We start from the raw sequence: 27,994 nt of genomic DNA, 5'->3' as shown, positions 1-27,994 counted from the left end.
AGAACAGTAAAAGAATGGCTTAGGCTACAACTTGGGCTAATGGAATCAGGTCCCCACAAAGAAAGCAAAAGCATGATTGAGAGAAGCTGCCCTGGTTCAGGCTGGTGACCTGCTCTGGGGGCCAGAGAATGCCCTGGGGCGGAGGGGAAGTCGTAGGACTGGGAGTCAGGGCACAGGGGCCACTCCCTGCCGGAGCCAGCAGCTGGCATGCTCCTGGGGTGGGGTCTCCAGTGGTCCCCAAAAAAAGCTGCAGCAGAGGAAAACCCAGAGAAGACCCAGGAGGGTCAGTGGGAGTCGGGGGCAGGTGAGGGTGTGGGGCAGCTGGAGACCCTCACAGCTCAGCCGTGGTCTGGGGTATGCGCTCAGGGATCTTGGTGAGCTTCAGGCTGGAGCATTCCACCATGCTGGCCTCGCAGCGGCACTTGTGGGGACAGACCACGTCGCTATTGCACTCGCTATTCAGCCGGTAATCCTCTGTGCCTGTAGTAAGAGGGCGGAGGCCGAGGGCAGAGGGGCTGCCAGCAGCCCTGGCCTGCCCGCCCCAGCCCCCTGCCCACCCACTGGCACCTTCCCACCCAGGCTGGCCTTGGTGCCCCCTCCTACCTGGAATGAAGTACTGCTCTTTGGCTGAAGAGAGAAGGAGAAACACTACGATGCTGGGATCGTCCAGGACATGCAGGAAAGCCCAGATCCCCGCCCTGCTGCCCAGTAGAAGCCACCCCAGGAACCAGGCTAGGGTCGAAAATCAAGGCCCTGGACCCCACCCACCCAGCTCCTGTGTGCAGTCTTACTGCTGAGCACCGATGTTCCTTGCCCAGACCAATGGGAGTGGGGATGGTACCGCCCCCAAGTAAACTTCTCCCAGGGGGCACCAAAACCATGGTAATGTTCACAGGTATGGATGGGTTCAGAGGCTGACCCCCTGCCACCCCAGAGCCTGGAGGAGGCAACCATCTCTCTGAGGAGGGTTCCCAGGCCTCCTGGGTGTCTTGTAAGTCTTGAAAGAGCACCGTCCTGGGAGTAGAGCAACTTAGGTTCTTGCCGATCCTCCCTGGGGGATCTGGCGCTAGCTCCACCTCCTCCCCAGGCCTCAAAAGACAACGACTGGGAACCAGTAGATCCAAGTCTACAGTGTGGGTCCTATACCCTCCAGCATGGGTCGAGTGATCCAGGTACCCTTGTTGGAACCACCCAGGAAACACCTCAGGGTCCCTGAGCAGCCTGAAGGCGGGTGGGCGGATACCTGAGCACCGGAACTTCTTGCTTTTGATCTGGCCGATGCGCTTGTTGGCGAGGCGTCGGGGGCTGGCACAGCGGGCACCACTGGTCTCGATGGGATTGGAGCGCAGGAAGTCTGCCAGCCACTTGAGGTTACAGTCACAGATGAAGGGGTTCTGGGCCAGATGCCTGTCCAGAGGGGGCAGATTGGGGATGAAACACAAAGCTGCTCACTTGTGCTGGTGGCCACCTGGATGGGGCGTTGCTGGCTCGTGGTGGGGCCCACCTGGCCCCGACGGAGAAGTGCGCCTCCTGGGGACACCGCCTGGGGGCGCCCACCCTCTGCCAGAGCCTCACTGTGGGGACAGACCTCCATCCCCCTGGACCTTCCAGCTGTCCCTTCAAGCCTCACTCTGTCCCCTCTCCTACTCACGTGTCCCTCTGTCCTGTGACAAACAGGAGTGGAAGCAGGAGTAACCTAGAGACCAGCCAGGGTACCCCTGTCCTTCCAAGAGCCAGATGATGGAATGGGCATCAGAACCCAAGACGGTGAGCATCCAGGGGCCTTTGGACCCCCAGTGCTATGCGTCCTGGACTGTCCCCCCCCTGTAGCCCCAGGCAGCAGCAGCGTCTCCCCCGCAGCCTCGGTCAGGTGGGGGTGGTGGCCGGGGTGGCAAGGCTGTGGGTTGGGAGGTCTCCGAGTGCCTGCTGAAGGTCCCTCAGCTTTCAGTGGAATCTCCATTCCCACCCCAGGCCATGGGGCTGCCTCCCCTTGACTGTTTTACAGGACGTCTCTTGACACAGGAAACTCAGAAAGCATTGCTGAGTAGCTGCTTACTGGGGAGCCACTCATATCTTCTCACTGGCTCCCTGCGTTACCAGCAGGATACATGTGGGGAGGGGGCAGCTGACAGGTGACACCAGCTAAGGGCACATGGGTCACTCTAAGTGGCCACAGGGGGGCCTTTCCCATTGGCCCTAACCACTCTGCAGGGCTTCCCTAGTGGCTCAGAGGGTAAAGAATCCACCTGCAATGCGGGAGACCTGGGTTTGATCCCTGTGTGGGAAGATCCCCTGGAGGAGGACATGGCAACCCACTTCAGTATTTTTGCCTGGAGAATCCCCATGGACAGAGGAGCCTGGCTGGTTATAGCCCATGGGGTTACAAAGAGTCGGACATGACTAAGCGACTAAGCACGCATCCTGCGGGCTCAGATCAGCCACTTCTGAACCTCCCGGCAGCTGGTGTGCCCACCTGTGTGGGGGCCAGTAGTGCATGCCTGCTATCTACACCGAGACAGCCAGGGGGAAAGAATCCAGCACCTGTCCTGGCTCCTGTACCCAAGAGCCAATGCTTCTGCAGTGACCAGCCCAGAGGATGTGCCATGCCGCGGCCACTCTCCCTCCACTAATGCCATCAGTCCCAGTCATCTACATGTTGGTCCCTTCTGGGGTGCAGAGCTCTCCAAGCAGAGAGACGAGCCCTTGCCCAGAGTCTGCACCCAGCTCAGCTCGGACCTTGGCCACTCTCTCTCCATCCATCCCTTCCCGGACTCTACCTTCTGGTCACTGGTCAGGATGCCTGGGGACAGCCTTCCCTGCCAGGCTGTCCCTCCACTCCTCTTTGCAGTGCCCACCCCCCTTTCCTGCCTGAGTCTCAGCTCCTGTCAGCTCCACCAGATGCGCCAGACCCCTCCCACCCTTCTGCCGTCTGCTGGGTAAGTTTGTTTCCCGATTTGAACTGCCAGTTTACACAGGGAAGATGTGTTTGCTGACTCCCCAGGGCAGAATTTGTAGTTAATCTGAAATACACTAGGATTCGGGGGTTACTCTGGGATTGTTCCTGCTGCCCGTCACATCTGTCTGTGCCTTAGTACCCAGCCTCTACCTGAAAGAATTGCTTGCCTCTATCACAATCTTGGCAGAAAACGCTGTTTAAAATCAACTCAAAAAAAAAAAAAAAAAAGACAAAAAAATCAACTCAATTAATTATGTTATTCAGGCATATATTAAAAATGTCCAAGGGGTGCAGAGTAGAATACATACTTTTTTAAAGACAGGCTATTTGTGTCAAAAGCAGCCTATAAAAATGCAAACACCCACCAAGGCAAGTGTCTTCTGTATAAAGCTAAGTATCTGACATAAAGTTGAATTTTTAGCAGGTGTAAAGAGAGGGCAACTGGGGAAAGAAAATGCTCAAGAGGATAAAAGTATGTTTGGGAAAAAACAATCTTGTTAAAGGCACACCCAGGAATAGGTTGCATAAGCTGCCCAACAGTTCTTTTCATGGACATTTCTAAAAGTAGAAGATAGAGGGGAAAACTGATCCCTGGTCTCTTTCTTGGATTATGCATTAAGATGTGACAACTAAAAATCTCTGGGGCAGACACTCAATATCATTAGTAAAATTAAACCCACAATGAACTACCATTTCACACCTACTTGGATGGCTATAATCATAAAGAAAATCAATACCAAGTGTGGGCAAGGATGTAGAGAAATGGGAACCTTCATAACATTGCTGGTGGAAATGTAAAATATGTATAGCCACTTTGGAAAACAGTGGCAGTTTCTTCAAAAGTTAAAAATAAATTTCCCACGTCATCCAGAAATTCCAAGAGAAATGAAACCCTCTGTCCTCACAAAGATGTGTAAGCAAATATTCACAGCAGCATTATTCATAACGGCCCCAAAGTGGAAATGATCCAGATGTCCATCAACTGGGAAGGAAAAAAATGTGCATAAATGGAAAATTATTTGGCAATAAAAAGGAACAAGTACTGATACATGCTTAGAATATGAAGGAACCTCAAAAACATTATGCTAAGCAAAAGAATTCAATCACAAAGATGATATATCATATGAGTCCATTTTTGTGAACTATCTAAAAAAGGCAAATCTATGAGACAGAAATTAGATTAGTGATTGCCTGGGGATGGACTGGAAATAGGAATTGATTGCAAATGGGCACAAGGGATTTTGGGGGGTAATGGAAATGTTCTAAAATTGAATTGTAGTGATAGTTGAACAACTGTAAATTTACTAAAAAATCATTGGATTGTACACCCAGAACAGGTGAATTTTATGGCATGTAAGTTATACCTCATCCAAGCTTTAAAAAAATTTTTTTTTAATCTCTTGGGACAAGTAAAACTACAAAATCAATACTGTGACACAGGGCCCTCAGCCACAGATATCAGAGCTATCGACAAATCAAGCAAGATTTGTTTAAATCTGCTTGGTTCTGACATAAGACTCAGCCAAGGGTTTAACTATCCAAGGCTGTAAATAAGACTATCTGATTGTACCTTGGGTTTGCATTTCTTTCACTCTTGTTCTGAACTGTACTTCAGTTTTTAATATGTAATAGTTGTTCATGGAAGTTCAGTTTTGTTTTACATCCTTTAATAATGAGACGGTAAAGAATCTGCTTGCAATGCAGGAGATGCGGGTTTGATCCCTGGGTTGGGAAGATCCTCTGGAGGACAGAATGGCTACCCGCTCCAGTATTCTTGCCTAGAGAATTCCATGGACAGAGAAGGCTGGGGGGCTACAGTCCTTGGGGTCACAAAGAGTCAGACATGATGGAGAGACTAACACACACATTCTTAGGGAAAAAGCACAATCTGGGGGCGAGGTACCTAATTTCTCAGTGCTGGTGAAGAGATACCCAAAGACAAATGCCTGCTCTGCTAGATGTTAGGTGACCTCAGGTTGGTCTATCTCTGCCTCAGTTTCTTAGAAGTAAGGCAGAGAGGACAGTACCTACTCCATAGGTTATTGTGTTAAGATAATACACACAAAGAATAGTGGCCAGGGGTGATTAATAAACAGTGACTAATTATCAGTAATGCTATCAATATTAATACTATTACCACCTCTACCTATGGGAAACCTTCCTCTTCTAACACCCTGCTCCAACTCTGTGCCCTACTATCGCCTTCATGGCAGCGGCCAAGATCTCAGGTACAGTGCCCAGGAGGGTAGAAGTGCTCTCGAAATCCAGCCGGGTAAATGGACACAGACAGAATCCAGCCCCCGTGAGCACAATCTATTTGATGAAACCCTTCCACCTTGAAAGCGAGGCAGCACTTCACAGGAGATCCTCAGCCCCATTCCCCATCTGCAAGCCTTTCCTGCGTGTGTGTCCCCAGCCCTGAAATCTCCTACTGCATTGGTCTCGGATGTTCTGCCAGCTTTATAAAACAACCCATCTTGCCCATGTCTCTCCGTGACCTCTAATTTCACTTGCTTGGCAAGACTTCCTCATGGTGTTCCTTCCCTCTCTCCCTGGCTATACATAAGTTAATTAGCAGGAATGGGCGCAGGCAGGTGCCTGGGCTCTAATGAGTTTGTCTTCGTGGCTGACATCCCTGCTGACACGCAGGGTCCCCAGGGAGCAGGAGCTGTGCCTTCTACTTGATCTATTTCCCAGCCCCCATGCAGATCTTAGCTGATGGAGAGCACTGCCCAGTGGGCAAACAGTGGTGGGGGTGACAATGACAACAATGGCCCTGGTAATATTAATAAACGCCTATCAGGCACACATCAAGGAACCATGGGTCAGCATGTCAAGTCAAGCTGCAGGCTCACAACTAAAGATGTGGAATGTAGTGCTTGAATCTAACCAAATAGTAGAAGTTTCCCTGTATAGAAGCATTCCACCAAAAAGATAAGGACTTCTTGTAAAGGCATAACTGCACCAGCATTATCAAATGGAGAAGGAATGTTAAAATTACCATATCACCACTTCAGGACCCCTAATAAAGGAGTGGGTCTAGGCACTGAAATCAGTGGCGGTGTTTACTAAAAAAGAAAGAAAATCAGATATCGTGAGCCTCCTGATGAAAGTACACAATAGTATGAGGTCATCTTGCCAGAAAAAGAAAAAATGCCTGAGCCTGATGCAAGTTCCTAGAAGAAAATTTCTATTTACAGGACATAGAACAGAGGAACACGTGAAACTATACCACAGGGGATGAAGTCAGCAAATCCAGACTGTGGGGAACTCTACAAATCCAGAAAAGCAGTGTCTTCAAAAAATAAAGTGCAAGGGAAAAGGAGATGGAGAGGATACCTATAGGTTAAAAACAATTTAAGTGGTACACCAACAAATATCAGTCAATCATATCACATAGACCTTTTTTATTTATTATGAGGGAGAGGACTTTAAAATGCTCTTTATTTAAAATTTTATTTTTATACAGTTCTTAAATGTTACTTTCCATGTACAGTTACTACAAAGTATTGGCTATATTCCGTGTTGGCATCCTTAGTTTGTACCTCCCTTTCCCCTACCCCTGTGTTTCCCCTCCCCTCTTCCCCCACTGGTAACCATTAGTTTGATCTCTGTGTCTATGAGCCTGCTTCTTGTTCATTATAACCACTAATTTGTCGTATTCTTTAGTTTCCACATGTAAGTGATATCATACAACATTTGTCTCTGTCTGACTTATCACTTGGCATAATGCCCTTTAAGTCCACCTGTGTTGCTGCAAAGGGTAAAATTTCACTCCTTTTTGTGGCTGAGTAGTATTCCACTGTATGTTTAGATCATGTCTTCTTTAACCATTCATGTATTCTTGGACACTTAGGTTGCTCCATATCTTGGCTATTATAAATAGTGCTGCTATGAACATTGGGGTGTAATGTATTGCATTAGTGTTTTTGGTTCTTTTGGATATATACCCAGAGTTGAACTGCTGTGTTATATGGTAGTTCTATTTTTAGCTTTTTGAGACACCTCCATACTGTTCTCCACCACGAACATACCAATTTATCTTTCCACCAACGGGGCATGCATAGGCCTTATTTACATCCTGACTCAAACAAATTATTTTTAAAATTGTATGATATGTAGGAGACATTTGGAAATTTGAACATTAATTAGATAGTTGATGATTTTAAAGAACTGTTGTATTTTTAGATATAACAAGAGTGTTGTGTGTTTTTAGAGTTCTTGCTTTTTATAAATATGTATGAATTCTGTGTTGATGATAAATGATGTCTGGGAGGCATGAAAGGAGGCACATAGAGATGAAGCAAGATTGACTGGCTGTGAGTTAAAGCTGGCAGACAAGCACTGGGAGGTCTGCTGTGCTGCTTTTAAATGCTTTTAATTTTCTATAATAAAAGACTAAAGCAAACTCCTCGAATTACTGCTCTCTAATTTTAATTTATAATTATCACTGCTGCCACTGTCTTTCACTTAAGACATGATCAATTGCAAGATGCACTAATATTAATATTTTACGTATCATCAAAAAGAACAAAATGCTGCCAATTAAATAAGCCATCAAGTATAACATGCAATCCAATTCCACAGCTGTTACTGTGGAGACAATGCATGTCTTAGAATCAACGGGTAGTAATAATAATAAAAATTGTAGCCAGCATTTAAGAAGCATTTGCAGTAAGCTAAGCTCTATACAAACATCTCTTTTAATCTCATAACCACCCTGTGAAGATGAAGTTCTCACTTTATGAATGAGTAAACTGAGCCCCAGAGAAGCTAACTAATTTGCTTAGGGCCACACAGCCAAGAGCTGTAGCTGGAATTTGAATCCAGGGTTGTCTAAGCCAGAATCTGACCTCCACTAGACACCTGCCTATACCTAGAGGCTCTTATCTCCCCGAGGTCCACCTGCTGGGGTGTGGGAGGGGCAAGAGGGCACTCACAGGGTCTGGATGGCCCGCAGGGAGGTGAAGGTGCCCTTAGCGAGACTCTGGATCTTGTTGTCATAAAGCGAGAGCAGTGAGAGGTTCTGCAGATCCTGGAAGGCGTCGAGCCGGATGCAGTTGATCTTGTTGGCATTCAGGAGCCTGTGGGCAGAGCCAGGCAGGTGGTGAGAGAAGTGGGCGCATCATGTCTCGGGCTCCTTCCTAGGCACCGACCACGTGTTATGTCAGGAAGGAGTCCACGGGAGCAGGCACAGGGGATCTGCCCTCTGGATGTCCGCTCCATGCAGAGGAGCTGAGAACTCCGGCTGCCTTCTCTATGCACAGGGACCATTTAGCCCCCATGGGTCTCTCTTTCAAGGGACTGCTAGAGGTGCCTGCCCCGTGGGATTCTGGGACAGCCGCAAGCACAGTGGCCAGGCCACCTCCCAAAGGCATTTGGGGAATCCTCCACCTACCCTTCTGCTGGGTTTCCCAGGCAGCTGAGAGGGAGTGTCTGACTTGTGTGCTTCTCGGGTCCTGGGAGAGAACCTTGCCTGAACGCTCATGGTTCAAAGAGCCTGGCCTGGGCCTGGGTGTCCCCCGCAGGAGACAACTCCATCCCCAGCCACAGTGAGCATTCAGGAACAAAGGCTGCATCTCATGGACCTCTCCACTCAGGCATCCTGCGATCAGCTCTGAATCCACCTCTCTGGCCCCTCACAGCCCTGCCAGGTCTGCCGTCCCCCAAGCTCCTTGCCTCCAGTGAGTCCCACACCCAAAAGAGGCTGAAGGGCCAGGCTGAGAGGCTGGAGGAATACTGCCCTCCTCTATGGGTCCCACCCAAGGTCACTGGCATTCAGGTCCTTACAGGAGCTGTAGGGTGAACAGGCCTCCAAACACGCCCCGGGGGAGGTCTGTGATCTTGTTCCCATAGAGGACCCTGGAAAGAAGGCAGTAGAAAGGAAGAGTTAGAGGACTGCCCCGCACAGCTCTCCAAGCCCTGCCCACACGATGCTACCATCCCTAAGCCTTTCACACTGCTGGTCCCACCGGTGTAGGCTTGTTCTAACAGCGGCCAGTAGATGGCAGTAAAGTGCACTGGGAAGGGGTCATGGTCCCTAATTAGCGCAAAGGTAACCTATAGGCTAAAGGCAGCCATGACCCCCAACACTTTGAGAGCACCCCCTCACTCACTCTCTGCCCTTAAGCACGGATCCCATGGAAGCCTGCAAAAGGGCCCTTCCGGGGAAGCTCATGGGAAATTAACCTGCTTAGGGATCCGAAAGGAGATTGTTCAGAGAGAAGAAAATCCCAAGGGCCGGAAAAATCTTTTCAGAGAATTACAGGGAAAAACTGGGATCCCAGACAGCACATGCAGTATGAGCTCCAGCAGGTCAAGCGACACTTTCCAGTACAGATAAAATATTTATTACAAGAAGGAAACAGACCAAAGTGTCAGCTGGACTTTGATCTGGTGGCAGGATTGCAAGTGGCCTGTTTTATGCTTTAGAATTTACAAAATTTCCTTCATGGAACATGAAATATACATATAATCAGAAAAAAATGCAAATGTTCAAAAAAGACATGCAGGCAGGAATGGGGTCAGACAGACGTTGGAAGTGTCATGGAGACCTGGAGTGGGGGGTGTATTTCACACCAATTTCACAAGCTGCACTGCACCCCCCCACCCCCCACCCCTCCAGCCACTCCTGGAAACACTCCATCTGAGTAAAACCAGTGTGCTCTCTCTTTGAGATCTCTCTTGGAGGAGGGCACAGTGGGAGCTAAGTAGGTTCCAGGCTGGCCCGAGCAGACAGCTTCACTATGGTTTGGGTGCAGGAAACAAAGTGGACAGTAGCTTGAATCTCAGCCAGCCAGCACCAGGAGGACTCTGAGACATGATCTGATTTGGAAAGATCCCTCCAAATGCTGTGTGGGGAGTGGAATGGGTGGTAGTTGAGGCAGGGAGACCAGGTCAGGGCCTGCAAGGTGGACATTATCAAAGGGGTCTTTTTGCATGACCTCAGCATGAAAGTTCCTATATGGTGAGGAGGCGTGACAGGAACCCACTTGGATGGGTTAGATGTCATGTTCCAATTTAGGAGGTTTATTCACTTTTCTGAAAAAGACTCTGCATTTTAGCGGCCATCTTCAGGATCTGATCTCCTCAGCCAGTGATAGTGACCCACCACTAGGCTGTCAAGTACAGCTGTGCAGCCTGCACACTGCACAACTTTCTGCGATTTACAATGGCCCCACCCACTACCTTGGATTCTATTCCAAGAGAAGAGGGTGCATGTGGAAGGCACTGAGCTGACAGCCTCCTATAGTACCCTGGAGGGAGTTCCATTCTGTTCCACTTCCCAGGCCCCAAATCAATGCCAAGCATGTGTCCAGTGCTGCCAAGGAACTCATCCCCACTCATTTCCAAGAGTGATGAATAGCCCCCATCAACAGGGAGCCTGCTTCACTATAGGGCACCCTGAGTTCACTCGCTGGAGACAATGCACCATGAGACCTCACAGAGTGAGAGGCTTGGTGAACCTGGGAGTGCAAGCAAGAGTTCTTGGAAAAAGAGAGATGAAGCAACATTTCCTAGACTAATTTTCGATGCCACACAGTGTTTTGTAGATTGATGGGTCCCCAATAAACTGTTGAGGGAAGGGAAATACTGGACAGGGTTAGGGAGCAGGTAGGCAGGAAACACAGTCTTCACCATCACCCACCACAGCCTAAGATCAGAGCATGTCTGGGACAAGAGTTATAAGCTGTGGCAGATTTCACAACTAGAGCTGGTGGTTGCTGCCATTCCCTAACCCAGGGAATGCTTAGGAGAACAGAGTACTGGGCCTCTGTGTGGAGGCAGGGCCAACATGAAGGCTGGACTGAGCCAGATGACTGCCACAAAGAATGCTGGGAAAATCCCCACTGCTAAAGCAAGAGCGTCACTGTTGCCAGGGGCAACAGCTCTGCCTAGCTTTTCCATGCACTCAGCCCTTGATTCCCTCCTCCCCCTCCCAGCTGCAGAGGGTCCACAAAGAGGAATGGAAAGCTGAGCACAACAACCCTGGGCACTGCAGCCAGAGGGAGACCCACTGAGGCTGGGTGGGTGGTGACACGTTCCTTCTCTCACACCCACCAGAGGTGCCCTGGGGCGATGCCATGGACCACTGCAGAGCCTTGGCACCGCTACTCACAGTGAGTTCAGGGACCGGAGGCCCTGGAAGGCATCAGGCGCAATCTCCGAGATCTGGTTGTTGCTCAAGTCTCTGCAAGGTGAGCAGAGGAGAGAGAGTGGCTGAATCCCTCAATGGCCCCTGAGCCCTGCCTGCCCCCTGCCTCCCAGATACCATAGGAGGGCAGAGGTTTCTTTGAAATTAGGAAAGAGAAGGGCCAGTTCTCCTATCCATCCAAGGACCATGCACAGGGGGGGCAACCCAGCTATCCCCTACACACACCCCTCACAGCCTCAATTGCTCCTATTGGTGCCCAAGCTGAAATGGGAGGATGACAGTCAGTTCTGGTCATGTGCCAGACTCGGACTCAGCATCCTCTTTAGGCCTCATGACAACCCTTCAAGGAGGTGGCCCCACCACCATCCCCACGTCACAGATGAGCCTGGGAGGAAAGCCAGGTGATGGCTTGGCCCTAGGCACAGCCATGGGAGGCAGAGTCAGCATCTTTCCCGGGGCACTGGCATGCTTGGTCCGGGCTCTGCCCCATGCTGACCCCCAGGAAACAGCAGAAGGCACTCACATCCTCCGCAGCTTTCTGTAGGGAGAGAAGGCCCCTGGGGGGATGGACTTGATCCCGTTGAGCTCCAGGCGGCTGTAGAAAGAAAACACAGAAGAAGCTCAAGGGCAGGTCGCTCCACCCAAATTGTTATCGAAACCAGGGCCTTTACCCATCAGTCCTTGCTCCCATCCTCGTCTGGCGTAGGAGGGGTTGTCACAGGCAGAGAAAAGGAACTGGTTTTGAGTGCCATTATCCCAAGCTGGCATGACTGAACAGGGCTCATGTACAATGTTAATACTAAGAAACCAATTCTAGCAGACTGGCCCAGCTGGGCTGGACAGATGGACCACAGAGGGACACCCCTCCCCAACCTTCCAGAGTGCCAGCCTTGGGCAGACAGCTCAGCCCAACTGAGGCCAAGTGTAGAGGGGCCTTGGGGTAGGGCCCACTCTGGCTCCTCCCTGGACCGCCAGAGCCTGGCCGGCCCTGCCTGTACTCACATCTCTGTCATGGTCTCGGGCAGGTTGGCAGGGATGGCGGTCAGGCCTTTGCCACGACAGTCCACAATGCCGTTGCTGCAGGCGCACATGGCCGGACAGGAGCCGGAGGAGAGGGTGCAGGAGGGCACGCGCCCCGCCTCCCCCTGGCCTGCGGAAACAGCGTCCAATGTTTGCTGAACTTGAATCTGAACCTAACTGTGCTGCACGAAAATGTGAATTGCACACTAAGAAATCCTAGCCTCAGTTCTGAAGCTCTGGGTTCTAGTCCAAGCCACTGGACACTTCTGGCTTGAATATAAGAAGGACCATATTTATCCCGTGCATACACTGTGCCACATGTTGTGATAAGGGTTGTGCATGTAACATCTCATTGACTCCTACTGCACAGCCCTGCAAAGAGCATGATATCATTGTGGCCACTTTCCAGGTGAGAAAATGGAGTCCTCGATATTAACCTGTGGAAGTGACACCGCTAATGAGAGCTGCATTCAGGGTGAAGCCCAGTGTCTGATGAAGGGCCCATGTCTTTTAATTCTGATGTATCACTTATACCGAGTGTACCGTCTTAAGTGTAGAGCTGATCCAATTCCCACAAATGGATACAGTCACAGGATCACCCCCTCAACATGGAATATTTCTATCACTTAAGAAGTTTCCCTCATGCTCCTTCCCCGAGGTAGCCAGTGTTCTGAGATCTCTCACCAAAGATTTGTTCTGCTTGTCTGTGGACCTGAGCGAAACCAGACTGTAGGCTGTCTTACATCTGGTTTCTTTTCACTCAAGGTAAAATTTTTGAGATTGGCCCATTGTATTATATGAGTACACAGTTTTTTCTTTTTCATTACTGAGTCATAGTCTATTGTATGGCTCTGTCATCACTGGCTAATTCAATCTCTTGCTGGTGGACATGCGGGTGATCTCCAACTTTGGGATATCATGATGGAAACTGCTTGGCTATTCTCAACCCTGTGTTTTGCATAACACACGCACACCCCCAGCCCGGAGCTGCAGGGTCGTGTCTCACACACACGGCAGCCCTGAGCACAGAGGCACCGGCGCTGAGGAGAAGGAGACAGCCACCCCACCCCATCCCCAGCTTCATGCTGAGGAGAGGAAGCCAACCTCTGTGTGACTGGTGGGCTTGGGTCCACAGGCTCGGGAGGAATAGGCAGCATCTGATCCTCTGTCATGAATCTGTGAGCTGGTCACTTACTCAGCGAACATTCCCTGAGCACCTATCTCTGTGTCAAGTGTGAGCAAAGTGCTAAGAAATGACCAGAGAATATGGCACATGTGCCCATGTGCTCATGGACCTTGCAACCAGTCCATGGGAAGTCCCATCTGGGGCTCTGCAGGGTGAGGACCAGGCGGGGGCGGCAAGGCGGGGACGGTGTACCCAGCAGGGGACCAGCCTGCCAGAAGGCCAAGTGGGAAGCACCTGCTCCCGGGAAGGGCAGAGATGAGCCCACTGGGACGGAAGAGTGGGGAAGCCACTAGGTAGCGGAGGCAGAGATGACCCGATCCAGCCTTGAAGAGCTGGAGGCCAGCTTGGACTCTACCAGGAGCACCGGGAGGCCAGGTGAGGACGAAGCAACAGCAACCAGTCCAGATTTGTCAGTCCCTTTAGATTTTTCTGGCTGCAGTGTGGAGATTGGAAGGACCAGACAGGAGGTAGGGTGACCAGAAAGGAGGCCCTCACAGGGTCCCAGGTGGAAGATGGAGGTACAGGCTCTGGAGTCTGTCTTGCCTCAAACCAAGGCTGCTGCTGCTGCTAAGTCACTTCAGTCGTGTCCGACTCTGTGCAACCCCGTAGACGGCAGCCCACCAGGCTCCACCGTCCCTGGGATTCTCCAGGCAAGAACACTGGAGGGGGTTGCCATTTCCTTCTCCAATTCATGAAAGTGACAACTGAAAGTGAAGTCACTCAATCAGGTCCTACTCTTAGCGACCCCATGGACTGCAGCCCACCAGGCGCCTCCGTCCATGGGATTTTCCAGGCAAGAGTACTGGAGTGGGATGCCATTGCTTCCTCCGGAACCAAGGCTAGAAGGCCCAATTCAATGACTTTTCAAGGTAGCACAATGAGGGAAGGGAGAGGTGGGAATAGGAGGGGGCAAGGAGTGGAGGAAGTGAGGGGTGGGAGTTGAGGGGCTAGAGGGGAGAGGGGAGGGAGAAATGGGCTGGCAGCATTGGGTAGAAGCAAAAGGGAGGCACTGGGTAGAAGGGATGGGACAGAGGGACAATGGGTAGGCAACAGGAAAGAACTGAGGGTAGGGGACCGGAGGGGAAATGCAGTGGAGGCAAGAGGTGACGTGTAGAGACAAAGGCAATGGGTGAGAGCAGGAGGCAATGGCTGAGTCAGGAGACGGAGGTGATTGAGGACAGGAGGCAATGAGTCTGGACAGGAGAGAGTGGGTGAGCGTAGGAGATGGTGTGTGGTCCAAAAGGCATCCACGGATGAGGACAGGGGTCTTGGTGGCCCAGATGTGAATGCGTGGTGACAGGAGGCCATGGGCAGGAGGATGTGGGCAGCATGGGCAGGCGATGGGGATCCGAGAGCCCCGGCAGGGCCGGCACCCACCTGAGCAGCTGAACTCACTCTTCTGGACCTCGGCCACGTTGAGGCCACGCAGGCCAGCAGGGCCCGAGCACTGGGTGAAGAGCCCGACGGTTGGCCGTTGCCTCAGCCACTGGGAGAGCCAGGCCAGGTGGCAGTCACAGAACAGGTGGTTGGAGTGCAGGCGGCTGCAGGGGGTGGGCGGGGACAGGAGGCTCACAACCCACCTGGGTCCCGGCCCGGAAGCACTGGGGCGGAGCCCTCCGCTCGGCAGGGGTGGGGGGTCGAGCCCCTGGCACTCCACTGATCACGCGCTCACTGAGCTCTCAGACACCCTCCCCTCGAATCACTTAACTCACCTTCCGACACAAAACCAAATTATCTGCTGTCCAAGGGAAACATCAAACATAAAAGGCATTCACCGTCCTTCCCTTCTAGATCACTCCCCCTCCCCCAGCCCCACCCAGCCCCCGCCCTGGGGTGACCTCTGGGGTCGCAGAGGAGGCCGAGCTCTCCCCACCCCCACCCCGAGCCCCAACACCTTCCCAGCTGGGCGCTGTGCTCTCGGGCGCCTCGGGCGGACTCACAAGGTCCGCAGCTTGGGCATGTGGTTGAAGCTGGACACCGGGATGGTGGTGATGTTGTTGTTGTTCAGGGTCCTGAGTGGGGGGGAACCAAGGTCACTTAGCATCGGTCCAGCAGGAAGCTGCGCAGGAAGCGGGGGGACCTGGCTTCTCGCTCACAGGGCACCCACAGTCCACCCAAGAGGGCCCAGCTGGGCTGGACCCGGAGGCTATGCCAGAAAGCCACCCTCAGGGGGAAACCCTGAGCTGGGACAATGACGAAGAGACAGCTGTGCCATAGACTCTGAGGCTGGTAGGACAGGGGACGGGGAGCCAGGAGGGGAGGCTGGGTGCAGGCTCTGGCTGGCTTGGAAGAAAGCGTGGAGCTCATGCAGACAGAGCGAGGAAGAGGGGGCACACCAGCCTCGTGTGTTAGAAACTCTGGAGAGACACAGCCACTCACGCTGGGGCTTCATCACAAGCAGTTTAAGCCCAGGTCACGCTGCCACAGGCAGGATCCCATGAACACGAGCCCTTCTGTCCTCGGGCAGCAAGTCCTAGACCCAGAGCCCACCTCCCAGGTTCCCTCCCTTTCGTGCAGCTGCTGGGTCCCTGATGCCTGGGTCAGCTTGGCCCTCTTGCCTTCGCCTCTCTTCCTAGGCTTTACTTACAGCACCTCCAACCCCCGCAGAGCCCGGAAAGCTCCTTCCTCAATGCAGCCAATCTGGTTCTTATCCAGCTGTCTGTGAAGCAAAGGAACACGGTAGAGAGGATGGCACGTTACCTATAGCAGGGATGACCGAGCATTCCACCCAGTGCTCCACTAGTTCCAAACACAGAGGCCTGACCCCAATCATCTGTCCAGTATACACACAGCGATCCAATTGGTAATTGTTCATAAAAAGCTTAAAGTCTTTCTTATTTTTAAAACAGTAAGTATAAGCAAGAGTTATATTATATTCCTCTACCCAACCTTGCACATCTCCTGGGGAGCAGGTACACCTCCACTTTAGAGACCACCTAGAGGGTGCTGGAAGCTGTAAAATGAGAGTCTACTATAAGAGCCGTCGCAGCCAGAGCTGGCAAACAGATTTCAGCCTGAGGGCCAAGTGAGATCGACTCGAGGAAGCTACCTGGGGTGCTGCTTCCAGGGTACACTGAAGCAGTGATTGGGCTGCTTGTGGAAGAATGCAGTGACCGATTACCAACGTCTACTACAGGAACGGGGAGTAGGAGGAAGGTGATAAGCATGCCAGGCATTTGCCATCACTACGGCAGTCAGACCTGGGGTGGGCTGGAGTATAAGCTTGGACTAGAATAAATATGAATAATAGAAATAAACCATTACATTTACACAGCATTCAACAGAGTGTATTCATTTCCAGATCTCATTTCAAACTCAGAGCAAGCTTGTGACATAAATATGATGCCCCCGTTTTGCAGAACAACATATAGAGGCTCGGTGAAATTAACTGACTTGCAAGAGCTTATACAATTTGGACCTGCCAAGAAAAAGGAAACAGTCAAACCCAGCTCTCCCCACCCACTGAAGGGCAAGGGCACGGAGACTGTTCATTTCAATGGAACAAGAATCCCACCGTTGACACTCCTTTCAACTGGGTCCCCCAAGGCTGCTGAAATGCTTTCTCCCACCCCAGCTTGTTCCAGAAGACCATGCTGGCAAGAGCCATCTCAGAGCCCAGACCGGCTCCCTGGTTGCCTGGACCACAGGGCTCGGGAAGACCCATCAGGATGCTGCCGGGGGTGTCCCTGCAGCCCCAAGCCCCTTTCCCTCTCAGGCCTATACTCACAAATTTTTGAGATCTGTAGCTCCACGGAAAGCCTTTCTGGGGATGGCCTGGATGGTGTTCTCACTTAGGTCCCTGTGAGGACAAAGCCAGAGGGAGAAAAAAATAATCAGAAACATTTCTCCAGAGCACTCTGAAGAGCCAGGGAGGTCAAGCGAGCCAGACGGTACCCGGACCAGACAGAGCTGTGTCCTGGCACCTGGGACAGTGCTCAGCACACAAAGATCACTGGCAAACATTTGTCAAATGAATGAATGAACGAGTCGGAGCTCAGGCCCCCACCACTGCCCCTTCTCTGGGAGGAGGGTTTGCAGCTGGAGGGTGCAGCCTGGGGCAGTGGTCAGAGATCGGCTCCACCAGCCCCCAACCCTTTACACCAGATCCATTGGGGGTCAGTTTGGCCCCAAGGCCTCCTCCAGGGCTGCAAAGGAAAGAGAAGGGGCTTCTTGACAGAGCCCCCAGCTGCCCCAGATCTGTAGCGAGTCTTCTCATAGCTCACTGTGTGTTTTACTGAGCAGGAACTGAGGTGCCAGAAGAAGGCACAGCTGGATCCCAGATAACCCAGCAGTAGGGAGCCCACCTCAGTCATGAACTCCAGGCTGGAGCTGACTCCAGGTGTTGTGGTCTCGGGGTCGGCGAGGACCAGGGCTGCTGCTAAGCCTGGGCCCACCCTGGGGACTAAGCATGCCCACCTAGGGAACACAGGATTGCATCCTAGCCCTGAGGCGTGGAGGGCAGGGACCACCCAGGACTTCATCACCTCCCCCTTATTAACATCCTGAAGTGAGGGAGGAGGCACAGTGGGGACTTAGCAAACCAGCCTCCCCTCCCTGGCAGGACTGGGCCTCGGGTTCCTGTCCACTTGCCTCTCCTGCCTCTCTCAATCCTCACTGCAGACTTTTATAAATGCCCCTTTGCTTCCCACAGTGGGGATAACAACCGCCCCCAACCCCTGCCCCGCCCAGCACATCACAGTGTGGGGCACATACTATCACCATCCCCATTGCAGTAAGTGGGAAAGGGAGGCTCAGAGAAGTTATGCAGCTTCTTTAAGGGACAAAAACTAGGGGTGGGGGTAGGGGGAGTGCTCCAGAAGCTGAACCTAGCAGTCAGGTCCCAGAGCCTCCCCATGCGCTGCAGCCAATCTCTGACAATCTCTGGTGGCCTGGGCTGCTGGTCCCAACTCAGGACCCTATGTCGGACAGTTCGGCAGACCTCGGACCCTCCTCCTGGGCTAGACCCATGGGGCTTTGACCACTTCCTTCCTTTCAGCCATTCACCCCATGAGCCTCAGGGTTTACCTTGAGCCCCGAGAACACAGCCCACAGGGCTCCCCACTGGGAATTCCTTAAGCTGTGGGAACCACTCCCCTTAGCCTGAGTTTTTCTGGCTGAGACAATGAAGCAGAAGCACCGAAGCAGAGTGTACGGGGCCCTGACCTCGGAAAGACTGGTTCGAATCCCATCTCCCCACTTCCTGGCTTTGCATCTGTGGGTCTACCCTTTTTCCTCCTGAGCCCTAGTTTCCTTGTGTGCAAAGTGGGGGAACAGCTGCCCCTAAAACTCTGCCCCCCAGACAGGGTGTGAGCCGACATCTCTGAGCTCCCTTCTCTCCAAACCCCAGCCCCCCCTGTCCCCCAGCCGCCTAACCCACTCCAAGCACCTGTGGTCTCAAAGGGCTTTGTCACCATTACACCCCATGTCCCTGCTCACTCTCTCCTTGAAAGAAGGCATCTCAAGCCTGCAACACAGACTCTCCTCTTTCTCCTCCATAACTACATTTCAGCTGTGTCTGGCTTCATCTAACCTGCCTGTCTCTGTCCCAGCTAGCAGTTCGCCCTTCAGCCAAGCCTGGCAGGGAACTCTGGGCTGAACTCCCCACTGTTATTCCATTTAATCCTCACTACAGCCCTGCAAGGAAGGTTTTTTTATTTGTATTGATCAGTGTATTGATTTAGGCCAACCTTGTTCCAGAAAGGCTTGCAGGTGGCTTATAGGGATTTATAAAACAGCAAGAGTGCAGAAGTAAAAAGTAGGGCAAAGAGAAGACAAATCAATGCACCAAGCATGCAACATCACATGACCCATATTAGCTGCTGGGTCTGGGACTGAGGGTGGGTGCAAAGCTTTCTGCAAGCCCATGTGTAAAGGGAAAACTGGTCAGTTAATTGCATCCTCAATACATGTATAAACTCAAAAGAACCTATTTCTCAGGAGTAATAGCTGTTTTGGGCACTAAGATGCGACAAGAAATTCTCCAGGGGTCTTTGTAAAAAATGACTGAGTGTCCTAATCAATAATGTTAGATCCATATAATAAATGGGTTTCATGTGTGTTTCTTAGAGTAGCATCGCATCAAAGTATGACTCGGGCAGAGCAATTCTGTAAGGATGCGCACCAGGAGCTAAGTGGGGACGGGAGGGACAGGAACGGTGTGTCAAAGGCAGGAGGCATGAGCCTGGCTTGATCCGGGAACAGCTGGGAGCAGGAGGGGGTGGGTGGAGGGTGTTGAAAGGAAAAAGCCTTGCCAAGCAGAGGAGGTGACAGTTGCACCAGAGAGGGGTGTGATCCGATGGCCTTTTAGACATGGCTCTGGGGCACCAAAGCTTATAGAGAAAAGATGCTGCCCCCAACGGCTATCAAGTGCCACTTAATGAGGTGAAAGTCCAGGGGTGGGTGTGGGTATGGTGTTCATGTTATTAAAAAGAGTAAAGGAAACTGAATTTGAGACCCTGGAAGAGGCCAACGTCTAGACCACAAGGAAACAGACGAGGCTTGGAGAGTTGAGGACACGCAGGGTGCTGACAGCAGAGACCCCAAACTCTACCATGGAAGGATCTAAACGCAGCTCCTGCTTCTGCCTGAGGGCCCCGGAAGCTACACAGCTGAGAGCTTCAGTTTCCCTATTTGTAGTATGAGAGTTAAACTATCTACCCCACAGGGCTTTGAAGAAGATTAAGAGAGTTCATGTATTTACGCTTCTGTTACAGTCCCTCCATTTGGCAGTTTTTAAGAAATGCTGGCTTTGTCCCAACCCTTTGCTAAGGTTCTGTTGTTTCCAATTTTCTCACTAGTCACTAGGGGGCGCCAGAAGCCATCTCTGGACTTGGATGTCTGCTCAGCCATTTGGCAAACCCAAAACTCTCCACTTTTTTGCCCCAGTTGATCCCCCATCTGGTCAACAACTATCTTGTCTTTCCCAAGCCTCTGTGAAATAAAGTTTCTCATCTTCATTTTCACCACGTTGACACGCAAACTCCAAAGGTCCCACCTACGACTTTCCTCATCGTATTTCCCCAGGTCCAGAGCCTCCTTGTTCTCCCTGAAACGTGGTCGTTGTTGCTTCCATTCTCCTCTCTTGGTGCCCTTATCAGAGACCCTGAAGTGAGGTACACGCATGGCCCCGGGCGTGTCGGGGCAGGATGCGGTATACTGAGATGGGCCATCCTGGAAGAAGGAGTGCTCTGCAGCTGGGAGGACAAACCAGAACCCGGAGCGGCTGGGGGCCCGATCCTGGCCACAGGAGGCCCAGGGCACACAGCCATGGGGCAGACAGCGGCTCAGAAGGCGGCCTCAAGCTGGACAGCAAGAATCAGATTACCAGACCAGGGACCGGTCTACAGGTAAGAATGAGGTCCCAGATCTCTGACAAGCTCCCAGGAAGCACACACTCAGAGGCCAAGGCGTAGAGGCCATTGGCTGAGAGCCACAGCTGAGTGTCGCCATGGTGACTCGAAGTCAAGGAGCCCTGTCTCACTCACTTAAATCATGTTGTCTTGGGTGAGCCACTTAACCTCTCTGGCCTCGGTTTTCTCATCTGCAAAATGGGGGTAAGAAGTGGCACCTAGCTTATAGGATCTGATGTGACAGGCACTGGGTGCTCTGACATAGGCTGCCGTCCCCTCAGATTGCTTCTGCCACAGGACCTCTGCCCTTCCTTTCCCTCTGCCGAAACTATTTCCCTCCACTCTCCCCCTAGTAATTCTTATTCATCCTTCACGTCTCAGTCTACAGACATCTCCCTTCATAGCTCCCTCTGCTGCAGATTCCCAAGGCCCCTGTGATTTTCCTTCTCAGCACAAATCCAGGCTTATAATGAAATATTTGTGTAATGAATGTAATAAAATATTGATTTTTGGTTTTTTTGATTTAGCCTCCAATCTCTGGCTCCAGACCGTTGTATCCCTCCCTAGACATAGTACACTGCAAGTGCTCAATAACATTTAGCTGAATAAAGTGGTTCCCTCCGTGAGTCTCTTGCAGCAATCCCTCTGCATTTTCCTGACTAAACAAGGAGTTAGGACAGGCCTTGAGGCTGAGAGGGGAAAGCAGGGACCTGGGGCAGGACGGCTGGTTCTGTGTTAACCTTGTGAGACCAAACCTCTTCCCGGATACAGGGTATGGTTGTCCCTTCTCTGCCTGACACCCGGCTATGGAGAGGTCTGAAGTTGGGGGGTGGGGGGGTTGTGCTGGAGAAGCACCTGTGGCCACTGGGGTTAGAATCAACCTGCCCTGTCCCACATCTGTGGTGACAGAACTCTGGTCACCACCCTCCGTGGCTCTGAGGTGATCCCAGCTGCATAAGCAGAGGGGTTGAGGAATCTCTGAGGAAGGTGACTGAGTGACTCTTGTGGGACCCAGAGGAGGAGGGGAAGCTGGATCCCTGGAGTCCATGGAGGGGGTGGGTCTCGAACTCAGGGTGCAAGCATCCCCTGCCTGAACCCCACCCCCCAAGATGAGGGGCCCTGAGAGGCAGGCTGTGGCTAATAGCACCTTCCCAGAGTCTGGGACACCCCAGTGAGCCCAGCTGGGTCCCTTCTCTTCAGGGAGGCCCACACCGTGGCTCAGGCACCCCAGGGAGCCGGGCTGGGACCCTCCTCCTGAAGAGAAGCGGGCAGCAGACCCACACCCTGGCTCAGGTACCCTCCCAGAAGCCCTCGCTCCTGCCGTTCTCCTCCTGCCAATCCGTCCAGCCTCCGCCAGGGCTGGGGAGGTGGGGGCTGGGAAGCCAAGGTTGAGACCCCATGTTCTCACTGCTAATCCCCCTTCACGCTCTAAGTAGATTGGGTCCTGCCAGCAGCCTGGCCTCTGAGGAAATCAAAGCCAGACTTGGCCTGGGTTCCTGCCCGTCCCCCCGACGGCCCCACTGCAGAGCCCGAGGCCTGCTCGGTCTGCCTATCAAGATGCGTGGAGTCTCTGGGCAAACTGGCCTGTCCTCTCGTCTGACTGGTTACCCTGAGCTCACCCAATATGGAGCCCGGAGGAAACCAGGGCAGCCTGACTACTCCAAGCCACCTAGCACGGGGCTCCTTTATCAGATTCAGGACCTAAGACTTGGAGCAGACGAAGGTGGCCGAGCACCTACCCACTAAGGGACCTCACGCCAGTGTCCTAACCCCTGGAGCCTCTGTCTCCTCCTCCATAAAGTGGGAATAATCACGGGGCCATGGGGCTTAACTGAGGCTGTGTGTGTGTGGTACTCTTGATTGAGGCTGGCAGTCGACTGGCACTGCTAATTGTCTTTACGGGCCTTGGGGCTGGAGGTGTGGGGAGAGTCAGGGTTGAAAATTCTAGGACTTGGAATCGGGGAGCAGGGGTGAGGCTGGAGGCTGGCTCTGCCACCAGCCTGCCGCGTGACCTCAGGCACGACCTGCAGTTAGTTCCCAGCACCTTGGTCTCCACTTCCAAAAGCATCAGCCTCCCCGAGAGGTCAGGAGGACGGAATGACACATGGGTGGGCCCAGCTCGGGGCAGCTTCCCTCACGCTGCTGCTGCTGCTGCAAGTGCCGCCCGAGACCCCTCGGCGGGTGACAGCACCCACATCTCTGGCACCTGGACCAGCAGCAGTGGAGTCACCTGGGAGATTCAGAAAGATGGACTGTCTGCATGTTAGCCAGACCCCCAGTGATTCACATGAATATGAAAGTTTGAAACGTGCTGCCTCTGACTGAAGGGAAAGTTTTAAAACTGTCCCTATACTGTGCGTGCATGCTCAATCGTGTCCAACTCTGTGTGACCTCAGAACCTGCCAGGCTCCTCTGTCCATGGAATTTTCCAGGTGAGAATACTGGAGTGGGTAGCTGTGCCCTTCTCCAGGGGATCTTCCCAACCCAGGGATTGAACCCAGGTCTCCTGCATTGCAGACAGATTCTTTATTGTCTGAGCCACCAGAGGTTCCTATCCTAGCTGGGGCTAAAGGCTAGGGGTCATAGCCCCTCTGCCTGCCAGCATTTCATAGCCAGGAACAGAGGTGACAACTCCTATTTTGGGGGGTGCCGGGTTGAGGGAGGCTTGGACACAAACACCCCCACTGGGTAGAGAGAGGGACGAGCAGCCTCTGACCTGTCACCTGTGGCATGCCCCTGCCCACCTTCATAGGGAACAGAGGAGGCGCTCACCAGTGGTAGGGTAGTGACAGCCACGACATTAGTACCACTGTCCTCCCTGCATCCCTGCTGAGGTCAGGGCAGGGCGACACTTGCTAAGAGGGCATTGGCATAGAGGAAGTAATCCACTCCTTTGAGAAGGTCAAGAGCCACTGCTCCAGGTCAGGACTCAGGCAAGGGGCTGGAGACAGAGTCCCAGGGGTCTGCTCGGCACCCCAGGTCCCTGCTGCAGGAGGACTCCAGAGGAAAGGTTCATGGTGCCCCTGTGGGATGCAGGTGCACAACCACATCTAAGGTGCACCTGGGGCCTGGCAGGTCCCTCCTTTGTCTCTGCCTGTCCTTCAAGTCTCCCCTCAAATCCTACCCTTCTTACCCAGGAGGGAAATTAATTCTGCAATTATCCCTCCCCGTCCAGTCTCCCCAGCCTAGGGACAACATTCAGGTGCCCCAGAGTTACCCTTGGTGGGTATGTGGTATGTGTGCACACCTGTCTCCAGGTGACATTGAAAGCAGGTTCTTGAGAGACATTTGCTGATAAAGACAGGTAGACAGACACCTGCCTGACTCCAGCCTCAAGGCAGGGACTAGAACTTTGTCCTTCATAAATCTCAGGTGCTCCTAGAAGGAGCAAACTGAAAGCTTATTGGGGCTGATTCTCAACATGGATGAGTCTGTTTTGTCTCCAGAAGTCAAGTTTGGGTTGAGGGAAGCGGGGAGAACGCAGAAGAGACCAGGGAGTAGGCTCAAAGGGCACGCTGCTGCTGCTGGTAGGATGAAGGTGGAACTGGCCCTGCCATCCACAGCCTAGTTTCCTTTGATCTTGGGTCCCACCGCCTCTGCTGTTGTCAAAACAAATGAAGACATCCCACCCCACCTGGGAGCCACCTGGGCCTCCTCCTAAGGGTCCCGGCTGCACTGAGTGGCCAGTTCCCCTAATCCCTGTGCTCCCCAGATCCCCTCTCCTCTGCTCCCCTGAGGGCCTGAGTCAGGCCAGCTGGAATAAATGGCTGGGCCATTAGCTAAACTCGTATCCCCCAAAAAAGCCTCACTGAGAGGAGGATGAAGTGCTGGCCAGGCAGTAGCTGGTCTGGGGGGAGAGTCAGGCAAACTGCATTCAAAAGCAAGCTCAGAATCAACTGACTGCCCCTTTGCACCTGTTTCCTGGTCTGTAACATAAGCTTGTAAGATAAATAGACAAAGGCATATGGGCATATCCTGAAGACTATCTGGCACACAGTAGGTGACAACTGTGTTGCCACTAAGGCTTCACAACGACCCCTACTAATTGCTGGGTGGTCCAGCTCTGACCCCTTCTCATTCTCCACCCCTCCTCCTCCTCAGATGCTGATAACATTCATGGAATTAAAGCTCACACATACTCTGCGAAGCCTTAAGATTTGTTAAAGCATCGAGCACCCAATATTTTCCCAGGGAACTCCTGATGTCCAAACTCCTGTTGGTGGTTGTGGGGGCTGACACCATGGATGGTGGGGCTGGGCCTCAGCAGAAGAAATGGGCGGCTCTGAGTGACCAGTGCCAGGCACTGCTGACAGGAGAGAGACTTTCTCTCTCATGCCCACCATACCACCCCGAAGTCACACATCCTCCTGTGGCCAGCTCCTCCCTCCCTCCAGCACCGCTGAGTTAACGTTGCAGAAACCTCATTAAGAGGAGACATTAAACAGCCCTGGATCATGGCACTGTAAAACCAGCCTGGGTAACATTTCTGTGAACTGGGCTGTTTGTTATGCAGCTACCAAGCATCATTGCAATCAATTCCCACAACAGAGATATCAGAGGAGAGGCACACACCCCCACAAAGCAACCACGGAGCCCTGCCAAGGAAAACTGCTCAGAGGTTAGGGTCCCATTCAGGAGTGAGTGGCTCCAGGACAAGCAGGAAACAGACCAGCAGGCATAGGTCCCAGCTGCCATGGCAAGGACACAGTAATGGCAATCAGGCAAATGAAGATGGCCAGCACAACGTGAGCCCCCCTTAATTCTTCCCCGTACTCAACCACTACGCACCAAGCCCCCAGGAAGCCCCAGGCATGTTGCTGAGTCCTAAGCAGGGATGCACTGGGGGAGATAAGGCTCTTGTTCCAGACATCTTTGAGTAGTTAGGACCAATGACTTCACAGATTCCCAGTCCAGGCACAGGGGACAGTGAGGCGGAAGGAGGAAAGAAACAGAGTGGGGCTTCAGCAGGAGAAAGATTTGAGACACAGGGGAAAGAACATGAACTTTGGAGCCAGATTCCAAAGCTGGATTTGATCCCAAGTTTCACCATTTACTATCTGTGTGACCTTTGGGAAGTTACTCAACCTCTCTGAATCTGGTTGTTCATGTGTAAAGGGGAGTTCATCACAGCTCCCTCTTGCTGGATTATAGTGAGGATTAGATACCACATGTGCCTTTCATATAAAGTGAAAAAATAGGCAAAATGAGTCTATGCTGTGGGGAGCAGGATCATGGTTACCCCATGCGGGGGGGATTAATGACTGGAAAGAGGTACAGGAGGCTTCTGGGTGCTCATGATGTTTTCCTTCTTGATCTGTTTGCTGTTGGTTATGTGAGTGTGTCCAATTTGTGGGAACTCAGGAGCAAGTACGCTTGTGCACGACAACTGTTGAGTCTGCACTCTAGAGCCCAGGAGCCGCAACTACTGAAACCTGTGTGCCCGAGAGCCTGTGCCCCACAGCAAGAGAAGCCACCACAGTGGATGCCCATGCACAGCTAGAGAGTAACCCCCGCTCTCCACAACTGGAGAAAAACCCGTGCGGCAATGAAGACCCAGCGCAGCCAAAAATATAAATAAAGAAAATTATTTTTTAAAATTAGTAAACATATCAAACGACAGGGAGAAGCACACCGTACACACGCCTTTGCGTGTGTTATACACAGGCCTGGACTTTCTCCAGACTCGGAGGACATGGAGATCGCTATGCGTACAGTTTGCCAAGTCCAGAGAGGAAAGCAAGCTTGGGAGAGGTGTGGCCTTTCCTGGTTCTAAAATCAAGCATAAAGCCCTCGTACCAGTCCCATAAAGAAGCAGCCGAATATTAAAAATCGGGACACCTACCAGTATCCCCAAAGGAGGCTCGAGGACATTAAGTTGCCCCCTCTGAGTCACTTGCCTAGAAGCCAAGTCACAGATCAGCCAGTTCTCCAAAAGGCAGTTTGCTAAATTTCTTTGTTTCCTTTACCAATTTCATTTTAGTTGGGTTGTTTCCCATTTGTCTTCACAAAGGCCTTTCAGGGGCTATTGGGTTTTCCCTGCCCCAGCTCCCTGCAGTCAAAGGAAGAGACTCAGGAGGCGTTCACCATAGTTCAAACACCTGGAGTGTGGCCAGGGACAAATGGATCAGTCCTTAAAGTACCATCATAAATGCAAAACACAAACCAGTCAACTCACACCAAGTAGTTAAAGAAAGTAAGTCATTTTGATGAATTGGTCATTTGACAAATTGGCCATTCAGTGAATTGGCTTTGGGCAAATTGGCTTTTAGCAAAATGACATTTGGTAAATTGGTCTGCTTCTGACACAGCAATGTGCTTCACAGGGCAATTAGTTCTAGGCTGCCAGTCCAGGCTCACAGCCTGAAACCAGACCTCAGGAGAAGTCATTCTGCAGACAGGTCAGCCCCATGCCATGCACTACCCTCCACTGGCCTGCCTTGAGCCAGGGTGGGTTTTAGAATATTTTGAAGGATGCATGCGTGTAGGCCATCCTTCATTCATATCATTTTTTCTCAGTTAAGTTTACCTAGACTCTGAGGGCATATTCTTTGGTTTGTTCCCTCATAAGGACCTGGGAAAGGTATAGGCAGGACTCAGTGTGGTTTGGGGAAAGAGAACCAAGAACAGGGACCACAGAACTGGGCAAGCAGAATCTAAGCTGTGCTCGAGGAGGGGCCTCCACTCAGGACAAGTGATCAAGTTGCTAGTCTGAGCTTCCTTAGGGAGAACTTGAGGGCCCAGCCAATGCAGCAGGGTAGCTAACGCCAGAACAGATGTTTGATTGAAGCCCATGGCAGCAGTGGTCCGCCAAGGAGGCCAACAGGGTATCACTGAGGCCCTGGGACATTCCCAGTCTTCTCTCCCCTGGTCCATAAGGGGAAATGGGGCCCATTTCTTTTACCCAAGACCTCACCCACTATCTCTCTATCCCCTTCACAGCAGCCCAGGCTCTGTCTGAGTCTTGGCCTTAGGAGTTTCTCAGAAGAAAAGGGGAGCTTGGGGGACTGGAATGGCACAAGGTCATGCTCCCCAGAATATCTGCAGCCCCTCACCTCACTTCCCCTCCACATACACTCCACATACACTTCTCCTGCCCCAAGGGCAGGAGACCCTTAATTACCTCCCAGACAGGCAAAAAGATGGAGCTTTGCCATGTTACAGGGCAAGGAAGAGGTCTAATTGGCTGAGTGTGTTCTGCAAGTGGCAAGAGGGAGAAAGCCCAGACAAGCCAGGATCTGCGGCTGATTGGGGAGCTGTCCGTGGTGCTGAACCCTCTCAGCGGCCCTTCCTTTGATCAAGACTAAAGACATACCTTGGTTTCTAGGCAC

The 27,994-nt window shown here is 52.2% G+C and overlaps 1 protein-coding gene across 2 annotated transcripts in view; it reads right to left on the bottom strand.

Moving 5' to 3' along the window:
* The window catches only part of SLIT1 (slit guidance ligand 1), a 165,608-nt gene that overhangs the window by 41,233 nt on the left and 96,381 nt on the right, over positions 1–27,994 (bottom strand). For both annotated transcript variants that reach the window (XM_043475850.1, XM_043475852.1), the window contains exons 5-16: positions 17,045–17,116; positions 15,905–15,976; positions 15,258–15,329; positions 14,695–14,858; positions 12,114–12,261; positions 11,635–11,706; positions 11,076–11,147; positions 8,747–8,818; positions 7,897–8,040; positions 1,244–1,407; positions 604–627; positions 336–480 (exon numbers count right to left, since the gene is read on the bottom strand). In XM_043475850.1, the coding sequence (XP_043331785.1) occupies positions 336–480; positions 604–627; positions 1,244–1,407; positions 7,897–8,040; positions 8,747–8,818; positions 11,076–11,147; positions 11,635–11,706; positions 12,114–12,261; positions 14,695–14,858; positions 15,258–15,329; positions 15,905–15,976; positions 17,045–17,116 (1,221 nt within the window). The remainder of the gene's footprint in view (positions 1–335; positions 481–603; positions 628–1,243; positions 1,408–7,896; positions 8,041–8,746; positions 8,819–11,075; positions 11,148–11,634; positions 11,707–12,113; positions 12,262–14,694; positions 14,859–15,257; positions 15,330–15,904; positions 15,977–17,044; positions 17,117–27,994) is intronic.

This window comes from Cervus canadensis, chromosome 8 (genome assembly GCF_019320065.1).
Source record: "Cervus canadensis isolate Bull #8, Minnesota chromosome 8, ASM1932006v1, whole genome shotgun sequence".
NCBI lineage: Eukaryota > Metazoa > Chordata > Mammalia > Artiodactyla > Cervidae > Cervus > Cervus canadensis.
The sequence above is the reverse complement of the archived record's forward strand: the minus strand, read 5'-3'. Positions and strand labels throughout refer to the sequence as shown.